Genomic DNA, 11,848 nt, shown 5'->3' with positions numbered 1-11,848 from the left:
TTGGTCCGCTGCATATTTCTACGCATTTGAAGACGCACCATGGTGGGTTGATTGGCTGCAAAATGTCGCGCCAACTACGACAATATTCTACGACGATAGGTTCAAATCAATTGTTCATTGTCAATAACGATCATCAACGTAAATACATTTAGTTCTGGGAACCACCGTAGCAAGACTCGTTCTGCTTCTTACGGATGTCAATGACATTCAAAACAGACTCAGCAGCCTTGACACCAGAAAGAGCCATGGCACCGAAGGTTGGGCCCATTCTGTTGGAACCGTCAACCTCAGCCAACTCCATACCGGCAATGACCAAGCCAGGAGCGACCTCTCTGGTACCCTTGACAATGGCGTCCTCGGCCTTGTTCATGTCAAGACCTCTCATACCACCCAACTCGAATGGCTCGTTGGCGCTCTTTGGTCTCAAGCTCTCCAATCTCTTGGCACAGAAAGCACCGAAAGGACCGTCGTGACCAGTGGTGGAAAGAACGACGTTAGCGTTAAGGGTGTTAGGGTCCATACAAGACTGGGTGTCGTGGTTCAAGGTAACCAAGGTCCAGTTGGTAACGACACCAGCGATTCTCAATTCGCCGGTAGATTCGTCACGACGGGTGATCAAGTCCTCAACAGCGGTGGCGTTGAACAACTTAACGTTAGGGAACTGCAAAACCTTGGACATCAAGGTGGACATGAACAAAGCAGCGTGCTTGACAACGACGTAGTCGCCCTCGTCCTCGTAAGCAATCTCCAATTCGTCCAAGAACAAGTTGGCTGGCTTTCTCATGACCATAGCAGAGAACAATTGACCGCCCAACCAGCAACCACCACCTGGAGAGACAGAGGCCTCGATGATAGCGATCTTCAAGTTTGGTCTGTTCTTGGCCAAGACATAAGCAGCAGACAAACCGGCGGAACCAGCACCGACAATAACAATGTCAGACTCAGTGTACTTGTCCAAGTCGTTGAAGTATCTCTTGGTCATAGCTCTAGAGACAGTAGACTCTCTGATTGGGGCAAAGTTGAACTTCTCCCAGTCAGCGAAGCTGACCTGAGTGTCGTTAGCACCAGAGTCGAGACGAACGACTGGAGTCTTGAGGTTGCCGACAGAGCCGACAGGCTTCTGAACCATAGTTGGAGGAGACATGATTAGTTGATAAGATTTATGAAAAAAGGTAGAGAATTGTGGCAGGTGGGCGGAATTTATATTCTGGGTCTACCCGAAAAATGTCCGAAAACAATTGGCAAGGAGTGGATACCAGCCTCCCATGTACGTTGGGTTGGCAGGGCCGACCAATCAGAAATGCCATGGACCAATTGATTGGGCTAATTCAGCGGGAGCCCCTTGGATCTGTAAACGCATATTCTGTTGAGCCTAAGACATTTGAGAGAGGACCGTCCCGACAGGAGACCCTGTAACTGCATGAGACGCATGTCAATGGGTGCAAAATGACAATGTGCACGCTGCCGATGCAAAACCCTCCTCAGAGCCCACCGGTAATTGTCTCACGCATAGGCTTCATAAGCGCATGGCTGCAACTCCCTTACCCAGACCTGCTGCTTATCTGAGTCGCCTATGCTACATTTGCTAAATTGCTCGACTCTCACCCTTAACCCTGAATTGCACAAGCGGGGGAAGTTGGTTCTAGATGCAAACTCGCCAGGACTTTCCGCTCTCTCAGTGGCTATCGGCCCCGTTTTGCTTGCTCTTTTCGTTGAAGCTTTTGAAGTAGCGATCCCGGAAATGAGTTACCTGATCGAGTCGCATGCCGTTATGAGTTACGCCCTTGTACGTCTCATCCCTCTTGACGTACACTACTAAACGACGTGACCATTTGTTGAACTCCTGCTCGAGCACGTACAAAAGCTCAAGACGCTCATGCTGAGGAATATGGTGTTCGGCATATTCATCATTGGCAGTGGGCATCCAAAACGCTAGCCGCCCACCTACAGGCATTCTGGCTGCGGCGAACCGGAGTAAGTCGTCCAAAAGACTAGGGAGGTCGTAGGGCTTTTTTGATGCAATGTAGTCTCGGCGTTTAAAGCCCAATTCCCCTTCCACCACGTTGTTTTCTCTCCCTGCTGCTTTTTCAGGGTCTTTGGCTCCACAAACCTTAAGACCCTCGCGCACGCCGTAGGGAGGATCACATACTATCGTGTCTATGACAAAGTCCTCTCTAAGCGCATTATTAGTGAAGTCCATCGTCCACAAATCAATGAACTGCAGGGCGGTTCCATACTGGCGGAAACTCGAAAGAAGGTTGTTAGAGCCCTTGCCCCTAACTGACCGGGCGTCAATGTCCGTGCCGATGGGGTATCCTCCGAAAAAGGCGCCTGCAACCAAGAAAGAGCCTGTGCCGGTGAATGGGTCGTACAAGACTTTGCCTGGCTGTACCTGTGCAACGTTGCAGCTGACTAGTGCTAGCTCGGCGTCAAAGGACGTTGTGCCAATGTACCGCCGTTTTTTGAGATCATATTTTTCCACAACCCCCTCGGCCCTGGCGCTGATTTCAACCTGTCTTCCGAACCAAAGGTACTCGGGCTTCTCCGCCCTTTCTTGGCCAGACACAAAGTACTCTTCTAGTATGGCAAAAATCACCTCGGGATTTTTCAATCGTATTTTGCCTTCGAAGCCGAGGTATCTGAATGTGTCGATGGTCTCGATCTTTTCTTCCGTTGTTTTAGCTCCCATGAAGCTGACAAAGTCGAATCTGAAGGTGTTGTGCTTGTAGGTGGAGAACTTGTCGGTGGACTGTTTCTGTACACTTTCGTGAAGCTGGTCCAAGTCTGAACCCTCACCCCAGAGCTCGTAGATCCCCTTGGCAAGAATGGACCGCTTTATGAGTTTTTTCGCCTGCTCATCGTCTTCAAGTTGGACCTTCAAAAACGGTTTCTTCTCATCGTGATGGCGAAGGTCCACTTGGATGCCATGTAAATCAGCGAGTGACTCTAGCTCGGCTACCCTGAAATTTGGGAAAGCTTGGGCAAAGCTTATTATGTACTCTTTCATGACTTGAAGACTCGAGATCTGAGATGCGATGGAGACGCAGGTAGAAGTATGTAGGTGCGCATCGACCCCAGGTGAGTACTTGGAAAAGAGGTCCAGTCAGCCAAAGGCTCTTTTTTTTAGCCTTCTAAGAAGCGTTTCGATTCAATTTGTTGCTAGAACTTCACATTTGGACTTTTCATTACCTATTTGTTTTCGATTTATATTTTTAGAGAATATATCATTTTTTGGGACAAACGCGGATCTGACTCAATTGTTGCAAACTCAATACATTTGTCAACCTTCATGCGATTTAATCCCCTAAAAAATGAGATGTTGATAAAACAAATACATGTCTTTGAACTGATATATTCTGATGTTAATGATACTGATCCTGTTTTTGATTGAATACATCCTTGTGATCACAACTGTGCAAGCACTAGATCCCAAGAGATCCTTAAATGGAGAGTAATGTATTGGTATTCATAACAGGCCGCTCAGATTGTTGATAAGGCTGGTTTCTTCATGTGAATATACATTGCACAAGCATGACGAATGAGTCAATTCCGGGACAATGCTGATGGGAAAGCGATTTTCAGAGGTCTCTCTACTCTGGATCAATTTGAAATTGACTCAGTTCACTAGAAAGAAGTTGATCACAATTATAATCAATGGAAGCATTAGGCTGGGTTAATTGGTCAAGGAAATATCAAGTCTGAAATACGAAAAATGCCCCAAAAAGGGCTTAAATGGCCGAATTTGTAACCTTTTAGCTCAGAAACATAATTATTAAGCCATAAGCTTACTAATTATACATTAAATGACCAAAAATATTGTCATTTTGACCCCTAAATTGGCATGATATATTAAACCAGCATGTAGCAACATCCAGTAAGAAGGTCCCTTGGCCCAGTTGGTTAAGGCGTGGTGCTAATAACGCCAAGATCAGCAGTTCGATCCTGCTAGGGACCACTTATCTCAGGGCGTGTGGCGTAGTTGGTAGCGCGTTCGCTTAGCATGCGAAAGGTCTCCGGTTCGAATCCGGACTCGTCCATTCTTTTTTGTTTTCTTCACTGGTATTCTTTTTAATTCAATCTGAGGAGTTAAACAGGCCTCCCGTTTTGAGTTTGAGTGCACGTGATAAGAGCCTGCATATAGCTAAACTCACTCTATCATCGAAAATTACTATGGGGCCTCAGCCATCCATACTCCATAGGTGAATAGTTAGTGTGATTAGTTTTATACTTCTCAATACATTAATAAATCCATAACATTTTGTATCAAAGGACCAGATATGTCGACGTTTGACGAAGACGAGGCTCTTTTCGAGGACATCTAGTATGTACATCCATCACTCACTTTGTGACGAATACTAACTCAATTAGCGACGAGGATACTAAAACGGAGACAAAACCCTCTGATGCTGCGCCAAAGCTGGAAGAGGCTAATCCACCCACTCCCCAAGCAGCTCCTCCAGCAGCTGAGCCTCCCGCTCTGGAGCCTGTGATTACAGAACAACCTTCTCAAACCGCAGAGAGCAGTCAACCAGCTGCTGTTCCACCCAGTGAACAGCCAGCCGTCAATGCACCACAGACTGACAATTACGGTCAGGCTGTTCCTCCCCCTCCACCAGCTGCTGGCCAATACGGGTCAGGTCAGCCTCAACCGCAACAACCTCAGCAACCAGAACCCAGCAGAATGCCGCCCTCCAACTTGGGCAGAGATAGCGGCAAGATGTTTATTGGTGGCCTCAATTGGGATACCACAGAGGACGGCTTGGTGAGCTACTTTTCTAAGTACGGTGAAATTGCAGACTATACTATCATGAAGGACCCCAATACTGGAAGATCGCGTGGGTTTGGCTTTTTGACATTCAGAGATCCACGGGCGGTGGATGAGGTCATTAGGAAAGACCACATCTTGGACGGCAAATTGATTGATCCAAAGAGAGCTATTGCCAGGGAGGAGCAGGACAAGGTCGGAAAGATTTTCGTGGGTGGTATTGACCCCCTTGTGAACGAAAAAGATTTTAACGATTTCTTCTCTCAGTTTGGTCGCATCATCGACGCACAGCTCATGATTGATAAGGACACGGGTAGGTCCCGAGGATTTGGATTCATCACATTCGATACTCCTGATGCAGTAGATAGAGTTTGTGTTAACAAATATTTAACATTAAAAGGCAAGGCCATGGAGGTGAAACGTGCCGAACCAAGAGGCCAGCACCAGCTGAATCATAACCAAGGCTACCACCAGCAACAGCAGCAGCCCCCACAACAGCAGCAGCAACAGCAGTTTAACCCATACAATACATACGGTCAGTTCCCCATGCAAATGCCTGGAGGTAATAACATGCCCAACTTCCAGGGTGCTTCTCCGGAAATGATGCAAGAGTATTGGCAAAGAATGCAGTGGTATATGTTCCAGCAACAACAGGCTGCACAAGGCGAAGGTAACCAACAAGACCAGCCTCACCAGCAGCCTTTGAACCCTCAACAACAAGGTGCCGAGGATAACGAGGGCGACTACGAACTGAATGACACTGGAAGATACGAGAGTGACTATAGTGGTCGTGACAGTGGCCGTGATAGTGGTCGTGATAGCGGTCGTGACAATGGTGGCCGTAACGGCGGTGGTCGTGATAACGGTAGAGGACGCAGACCCAGCGACCGTACACCTCCTACTGGTCCAAGTGGTGACAACGGAGGTAGAAGAAACCTTCCAAAGGGCCCTAAGCGTGCCCCACCATCCGGTCCTTCTAGTGGAAGATCAAGAGGAGGCTACAAGCGTGGTGGATACCACCCTTACGGAAAGAAGGGAAGAAAATAAGTCATTCTAACTCCATTATATATTTGTGAAAAAAAGGTTCAACGGAGAGTTCCAGTTTTTGAAAACATCTGTTATTGCAGTCTTGCAAATTGTATTGAATAAAGATCTGTCTATTAATGCTGTAAGTTTTATCTCCTCTTGCCCTTGCTGCTTGGACGAGCATTCTTCGCTCTCCTCTTCTCCTTGAGGTTTCTCATCTTTCTGATTTGGTCCGTCAGTCTCAACTCCTCCTTCTGGCCAGGCCTGTTGAAACCCTTCACATTAACACCGGAATCAACAGCCTTGCCAACCTTCTTCTTCTGCTTGTGGTAGTCATCTCTGAACTTATCAGGTAATTTAGGAGCGGCAACCTTGTTGTGCTTGAATCTCTTGTTTTGCTTGTTCTCAGCAACGTTCTCAGCCATACCGGCCTGGGCTGACTGGATGTTTCTCTTCTTTCTCCATTCATCAAACTTACCAGAACGCAATGTTGCCGGAATCCTCTGACCCGATTCACTGATGATGTACTTCGTGTCATCAGCGGACCGAGAATTGATATACTTGCCCTTCTTTTTGTCCCATCTCATAACTTGCGACTGTTTCTGGACCTTCTCATCATTGTCCAAGTCGAAGGTGGCCGAAGCTGCATCGTTTGCAAACGATGACAAGCCGTAGTGCTTATCCTCGATAGCCTCTGCAGCAGGAACATGATGGCTCATGTAAAAGTTAGGGTCTCTGAAACTCTTCTTCTCCTTCTTCTTCTTTGCGATAAGTTCATCAGCGTCCTCAAAAGCATCCTGCAATTCCTCTTCATCTGCTTCCACAGACTTCACCGAATAGCCGACTTCGCCAGCATCGGATTTCAAAATCTCATCTTGGATACTATGAGTGAGGCCTGCTGCACGCTCTTGCTCAAGTAGTTCCCTTTTCTCCTTGGCTCTGCGTTGGAGTGGAGCTATTTGTCTGCGTCTCCTCTGCATCAACACAACCATGCCATCTTCCTCCTTCTCTCTTCCTTTCTTAGAAAATTCAAACACTGTCTCTTTGGTATTTCTGTTACTGAGACGTGCCAAAAATTTTTCTTTTTCTTTCTCCATGTTTGGCCCAAAAAGAAGATGCTGGTCATCCCAAGAATCAGCTTCCAACACCTCTTTTGTCCTCTTAACAGACTCAACCGATGCAGCTTGTCTTGTCCGGTGATAGAGTTTCTCACCCTTCGTTGCAACATCCTTCATCGTCTTGAGGTCGTAATTATTCTTCAACAAATTTTCATACATTTCTTCAAAAGTCTCCAATGGCCCACGCGGGAGAGACCCCAACACAAGCCTGTCGGCATATGACACTCTGGGCTCCTCATAGTCAGAGCCTTTGCTTTCTTTCAAGAGTTCACATTTCTTCTCATGCATTGAAGTGAGAAGGATCTTCTTGCCTAGAACAAGTTCAAGGTCGAGAAGGTAAGGGAGTTCCTTCTCATTCACAATGGAATACGCCCAACCCTTGTTACCAGCTCTGGCAGTTCTACCAACTCTGTGGATGAAGATCTTTGGCGAGGCTGGTAAAGTGAAGTTGATGACATTTGCAAGAACAGGAATATCAATACCACGAGCAGCGACATCAGTGACGACAAGAATACTTGTGAAGCCAATTCTGAAACGATAGAGCTGTTCCTTTCTCGCCCGCTGGTCAAGCGAACCATAAATGTAGGAAACTAAGTATCCGGCATCTTTAAGAAGACCAGCAATGTACTCAACATGGTGCTTTGTGGGAACAAAAACGATGGTGGAATGTGGGGAAGGCATAACATTAGCAGGCGGAAGTCTTTGTTTCTTAAATTTCTTCTTGGGCTTATCCTTGTTGTCTTCTTCATCATCGGAAAGCTCGTCGGCTTTTTTGCTCTCTGCCTTGACTCTGGCAAGCTCCTCTGGAGTGGCAAGTGGAAGCTTGACAACCTCTTGAAGAATATGCAACAATGCAGCCTCACGCTCAGTCTTCTTCGTGGTGAAAAATGCCATTTGCAAGTTTTCAGAGACCTTAGTTTCAGCGTCGAGACGCACCAAGACAGGGTTGGTCAAACCAGCTTTGGCGAAGTCAACTAAAGATCTAGGGAGAGTGGCGGAAAAAAGAAGCGACTGCCTAGATTCTGGTAAAGATGCAATCAATTCGTTCAATTGTTCTGCGAAACCCATTTCGAATAATCGATCAGCCTCATCGAAGACGATGTACTCGCAGGTACTCAAATCTAGCTGCATCTCGACCTTCAAATGCAAAAATCTACCAGGAGTGGCGACGATGATATCAGGATTTGTCATCATTGAAGAGAACTGTTCCTCCAAAGAATCACCACCAATAAGCACCAATGACCGTAAGTCAGTGCCACGGCTAAACTCCTTCACTTGTTTGTAAGTTTGCAAAGCCAATTCTCTCGATGGAGACAAGATAATAGCTCTTGCACCAACCTTGGCGCTGTGGGACTTGAGCTTCTCTATAACAGGTAGAACGAATGCAGCAGTCTTACCAGAACCAGTTCTGGCCATACCAACTACATCACGATTTTCCATGATGAGCGGTATCGTCTTTCTTTGGATAGGTGTAGGCTGTTTGAAACCTTTCTTGGCAATATTGATCAAGACAAACTTTGAAAGACCAAAAGATGCAAATGAACCAGCCTTAGCCTTCTTAGCAGTAGGGTTATTTTGGACAAAGTAGGACGATAAATCTTCATCAGCTTTTTCATCTTCCTCATCATCAGAAAGCTCAAGCTTTGGAAACGAAGGTTTGTTCGCTTTCTTGTCAGCATTCTTAGCATTTTTGGGTTTTGGCTTAACCTCATCACCCTCATCGTCTGAAGAAATCACATCTCTGATCTCTTCGTTGTCACTGAAGTCAGATTCAGAACTCGAGTCAGAAGCAGAATCTTGATCTTTGAGAGCAAGAGCGCCCGTAATATCAAAACCCTCGTCGTCAGACATAAATTGAAGTGGAGGTTATCGCTTAAGGTCCTAGCCACTTTTCCAGGAAGACCATCGCACTAGTATATGTGGTGCACGGATGTGCTGATAGGCGGGTTTGGAGGAAGGGTAAGAAGAAGAAAAGATGGAGAGACATTCTAGCATACTGGGTTCGTATCGATTTGTTCATTAAGAATCATTGACGAGTTTCGGCTTGTCCATGGCATTTCCAGAGCACCATGTAAAGCTGTATTCTAAAATTGCTTGGGAACATGGAATGTAGGTGACTGTTAGATATGATTGAGGAGTGGCTTTGGGGAAATGTGTGAATTGAGCTGCTCGGACAATGCGATTTTCAATTGACACTTATACTAGTATATTCTCAAACTCGTCCATATGCTCCAACTCATCTTGTTGAGTAACCTTCTTCACAACCTCTTTCTTTGACGATTCAGCAATATGACCGTCTAGGATTAGCTCGTCAAGTATATGGTAGGCTTTGGCAAAACCAAAAATGATATCGAGTTCGCAAACGTTGCCGTAGAGCTTGTCCATTTGCTCCACGTATCTATGAATGATCTCTAATGCTAACAAGCCGTTGTCCAGGGAATCAATGCCCATGATAAAGAATAATGATGCATAACGGCGATAAATGATTTTCATATCTTTGTACTCAAGAATGTTGCACATCTTTGCTCTTCTTGACAAAATCAAGGTGGTCAACTCCCTGGTGATAATGGCCTTCTCCTTTTGAGAGCTGGTGTGGTACCATTTTGATAATCTCACCTTTCCCTGCCTCGAGAGCAATAGCGTAAAGTGTATAGCCATTGTGTGTAAGTAGACGTAATGTGTCAAGATAGATTTGGTGTTAAGAGACGCAGTGTTGATACTTGGTCGATATTGCTTATATGCATGCCTGACGGGTTTTCTATAATTACAGACTTTTAAATATACCCTCAAACTATATGAATGGTCAACCGCTACTCAAGAGTATGCTCTGTTGATTTCAACCACTCTCTGTGTGTCTTGATTTCAGTGCAAAGAGCCTTGCGGTCTATCTCCTTGAATGCATTAATGTTGAGGTTGAGTTCACATAGAAGAGTGTCCATGTGACCCCAGACGAGTCCCTCAAAATCTGCTCCGGTTCTCTCCCTCATTCCGAGGCCGTAAAGACGATATCTGTTACCATCCTCATCGACCGTATCGTGTTCATTTTTCATAGACCATGGATTCAACTTTGGGACGTTCGCGTGAACGAAAAGCATTTTTGGTTTTTGGAGCTTCTTCACTTCTTCGTAGTAAGCGTCGCCCGAAAACTCTGTACGAAGCTTTTCCTTCTTTTTTTGCCAGGCAAGGTCCTCGACCGGATCGAACTGGCCCATACCATTGCCATTAAAAGCATCATTACGAACGTTTCCAAGGGCATCCAAGAATTTTCCAACTTGATAGAAGCTTCCTTTTGTGACAACAGTGGCGGCCAAAAAGGTTTCCTTGTCACCTTCTCCTTGCGCCCCTTGCGAGAAAAGGGGATAATAATGAGAAGGCCCATAGTAGTTGTAGTAAAGTGCTAAAAGAAGCTCCCTCATATGAGTCTTCTTGGATATCATGAGCTGACCAGATTCAGAGGAAGGCTCGGGGATCGCACCTACTCTCTCATGCAATGGTGTGTTATCAAGATCTAGTGGCTCCTGATATGTCTGTGGATGATATTCACCGTAAACTTCATCATACCGAGGAAGCAACTCAGTCTGACTTAGCTTCACGTTTGCGATCTTGAAATAGTCGGGTGAAGTGGATCTCTTCCAGAAGTCGGGCCAGACGATGAGACCACTGGAAACGAAAGGCTCCTTTTTGAATAGATGATCTGGTGCATATGCCGCTACATTATCACTGTCCAATAACAAGACGTTCTCGAAGCTTGAGAGCAAGATGGCCAAACACTTGTATTGGTACCCACTGAACTCCAACTTTGTTGCCGACAGTTGCTCGCCTCTAAATTGCATGGGGAGGTAGATACAGCGAGCATTCATCGCAGGGAATACCCTCGAACATAGCTCGAGTTCGTATTCATCGATGGTGGGGATCAAGATTTCGATGGGTAGCAAGCAACCTTCTGCTCTTAAAGCGCGGATGGAGAGCAATGTCAACCAATTGAACTTGCCTCCACCGACGTAGACGATACCATCACCCGAGTACAAGCCCAGAGGAGCCTGCTGTGGGAGCTTGTCAATGACGTAGTCGTGGGAGGCTTTGAGATCGTTGAATTCCTTATCTGAGAGCTTGAGGAAGCCGGACAAAAAGGTCTTGGAGTAGGTGGGAATAGATGTATCACGCAACTCATATCTCTTGGAGTCGAGCTTCTCGACGGGATAGTCTTGGGCCAAGACTGAATCCGGCTTTGCCTTTCTCACAGTGGTCAAGATGCTATCGTAAAATTTTTGACCAATCTCCAACTTCTGCTTGTTGGCCTTCAGTTTCGTGTAGTAGGAACGAATAAACTCGAGCTTCTTCTTATCTGACTCGGGCAAAGCCGAAGATTTCGGCGTACTAGACGGTTTAGAGACCTTTGGGTCATATGGAGTTGAGGAAGTTGAGGATTGCTGCTTGCGCCAATCACACACAAAACCAGGGAGCCAGCGACAAGAGTCATCGGGAGGCTTGACGGAGACCAAGGCCGCCAGCGACTCGGGCGTCCACTCCAAGCTTAGGGTGAGTAGGAAGATCACAGCAACCAGGGATGCAAGACACAAAGCAGTGACAACGCGGTGCCTTCTGGTGAGCCAGCGGGCCCGGACCAAAAGAGTGGACACAAAATCCATGGGCCAAAATAATGCTGATGTTTTTTGGATGCAGAAGTATTAAAGTATTAAATATCCCGAATGCTATTGGGTGGCATACAAGTTGAATCTGGTTTTCACCCTGCTATGCGCGGCATCACCAGGCGCGAGTCCTGTTAGTACGGGAGATGCAAGCTGTACAGGGACTCGCACACAAAAAAAAAAAAAGGGAAAATGAGACAATGGCTTAGGCCCATAGGGCGCGCCAATGACAGGCTTCTGGCGTGGACTAATTTAGCACCCAGGGTCCGCCGCAGTAGAATCTATTTTTT

At 46.3% G+C, this 11,848-nt stretch overlaps 6 protein-coding genes and 2 non-coding genes across 8 annotated transcripts; 3 read left to right on the top strand and 5 right to left on the bottom strand.

The window, feature by feature from the left end:
- Positions 1 to 148: 148 nt before the first annotated feature.
- On the bottom strand, positions 149 to 1,144 carry THI4 (thiamine thiazole synthase; the record flags this gene model as incomplete). The annotated part of the gene is made up of 1 exon (XM_024855857.1): positions 149 to 1,144. One exon carries the CDS (start codon positions 1,142 to 1,144, stop codon positions 149 to 151), a length of 996 nt encoding a protein of 331 aa, XP_024715456.1.
- A 531-nt stretch (positions 1,145 to 1,675) lies between these two features.
- C7M61_000410 (tRNA (guanine-N2-)-methyltransferase) lies at positions 1,676 to 3,007 on the bottom strand (the record flags this gene model as incomplete). The annotated part of the gene is made up of 1 exon (XM_024855856.1): positions 1,676 to 3,007. One exon carries the CDS (start codon positions 3,005 to 3,007, stop codon positions 1,676 to 1,678), a length of 1,332 nt encoding a protein of 443 aa, XP_024715455.1.
- Positions 3,008 to 3,881: 874 nt separating this feature from the next.
- C7M61_000409 lies at positions 3,882 to 3,955 on the top strand. Its single transcript has one exon. It is a non-coding gene; the product is annotated as a tRNA-Ile (tRNA).
- Positions 3,956 to 3,964: 9 nt separating this feature from the next.
- C7M61_000408 lies at positions 3,965 to 4,037 on the top strand. Its single transcript has one exon. It is a non-coding gene; the product is annotated as a tRNA-Ala (tRNA).
- A 240-nt stretch (positions 4,038 to 4,277) lies between these two features.
- On the top strand, positions 4,278 to 5,812 carry C7M61_000407 (uncharacterized protein; the record flags this gene model as incomplete). Its single annotated transcript, XM_024855855.1, has 2 exons — positions 4,278 to 4,321; positions 4,369 to 5,812. 2 exons carry the CDS (start codon positions 4,278 to 4,280, stop codon positions 5,810 to 5,812), a joined length of 1,488 nt encoding a protein of 495 aa, XP_024715454.1.
- Positions 5,813 to 5,940: 128 nt separating this feature from the next.
- Positions 5,941 to 8,760, bottom strand: C7M61_000406 (putative ATP-dependent RNA helicase; the record flags this gene model as incomplete). Its single annotated transcript, XM_024855854.1, has 1 exon — positions 5,941 to 8,760. The coding sequence occupies one exon, from the start codon at positions 8,758 to 8,760 to the stop codon at positions 5,941 to 5,943; it is 2,820 nt and encodes a 939-aa protein (XP_024715453.1).
- A 345-nt stretch (positions 8,761 to 9,105) lies between these two features.
- On the bottom strand, positions 9,106 to 9,567 carry C7M61_000405 (uncharacterized protein; the record flags this gene model as incomplete). Its single annotated transcript, XM_024855853.1, has 1 exon — positions 9,106 to 9,567. The coding sequence occupies one exon, from the start codon at positions 9,565 to 9,567 to the stop codon at positions 9,106 to 9,108; it is 462 nt and encodes a 153-aa protein (XP_024715452.1).
- A 152-nt stretch (positions 9,568 to 9,719) lies between these two features.
- Positions 9,720 to 11,558, bottom strand: MNN21 (alpha-1,2-mannosyltransferase MNN2; the record flags this gene model as incomplete). Its single annotated transcript, XM_024855852.1, has 1 exon — positions 9,720 to 11,558. One exon carries the CDS (start codon positions 11,556 to 11,558, stop codon positions 9,720 to 9,722), a length of 1,839 nt encoding a protein of 612 aa, XP_024715451.1.
- Between the last annotated feature and the right edge of the window lie 290 nt (positions 11,559 to 11,848).

This window comes from Candidozyma pseudohaemuli, assembly GCF_003013735.1.
Source record: "Candidozyma pseudohaemuli strain B12108 chromosome Unknown scaffold00001, whole genome shotgun sequence".
Taxonomy (NCBI): domain Eukaryota; kingdom Fungi; phylum Ascomycota; class Pichiomycetes; order Serinales; family Metschnikowiaceae; genus Candidozyma; species Candidozyma pseudohaemuli.
The sequence above is the reverse complement of the archived record's forward strand: the minus strand, read 5'-3'. Positions and strand labels throughout refer to the sequence as shown.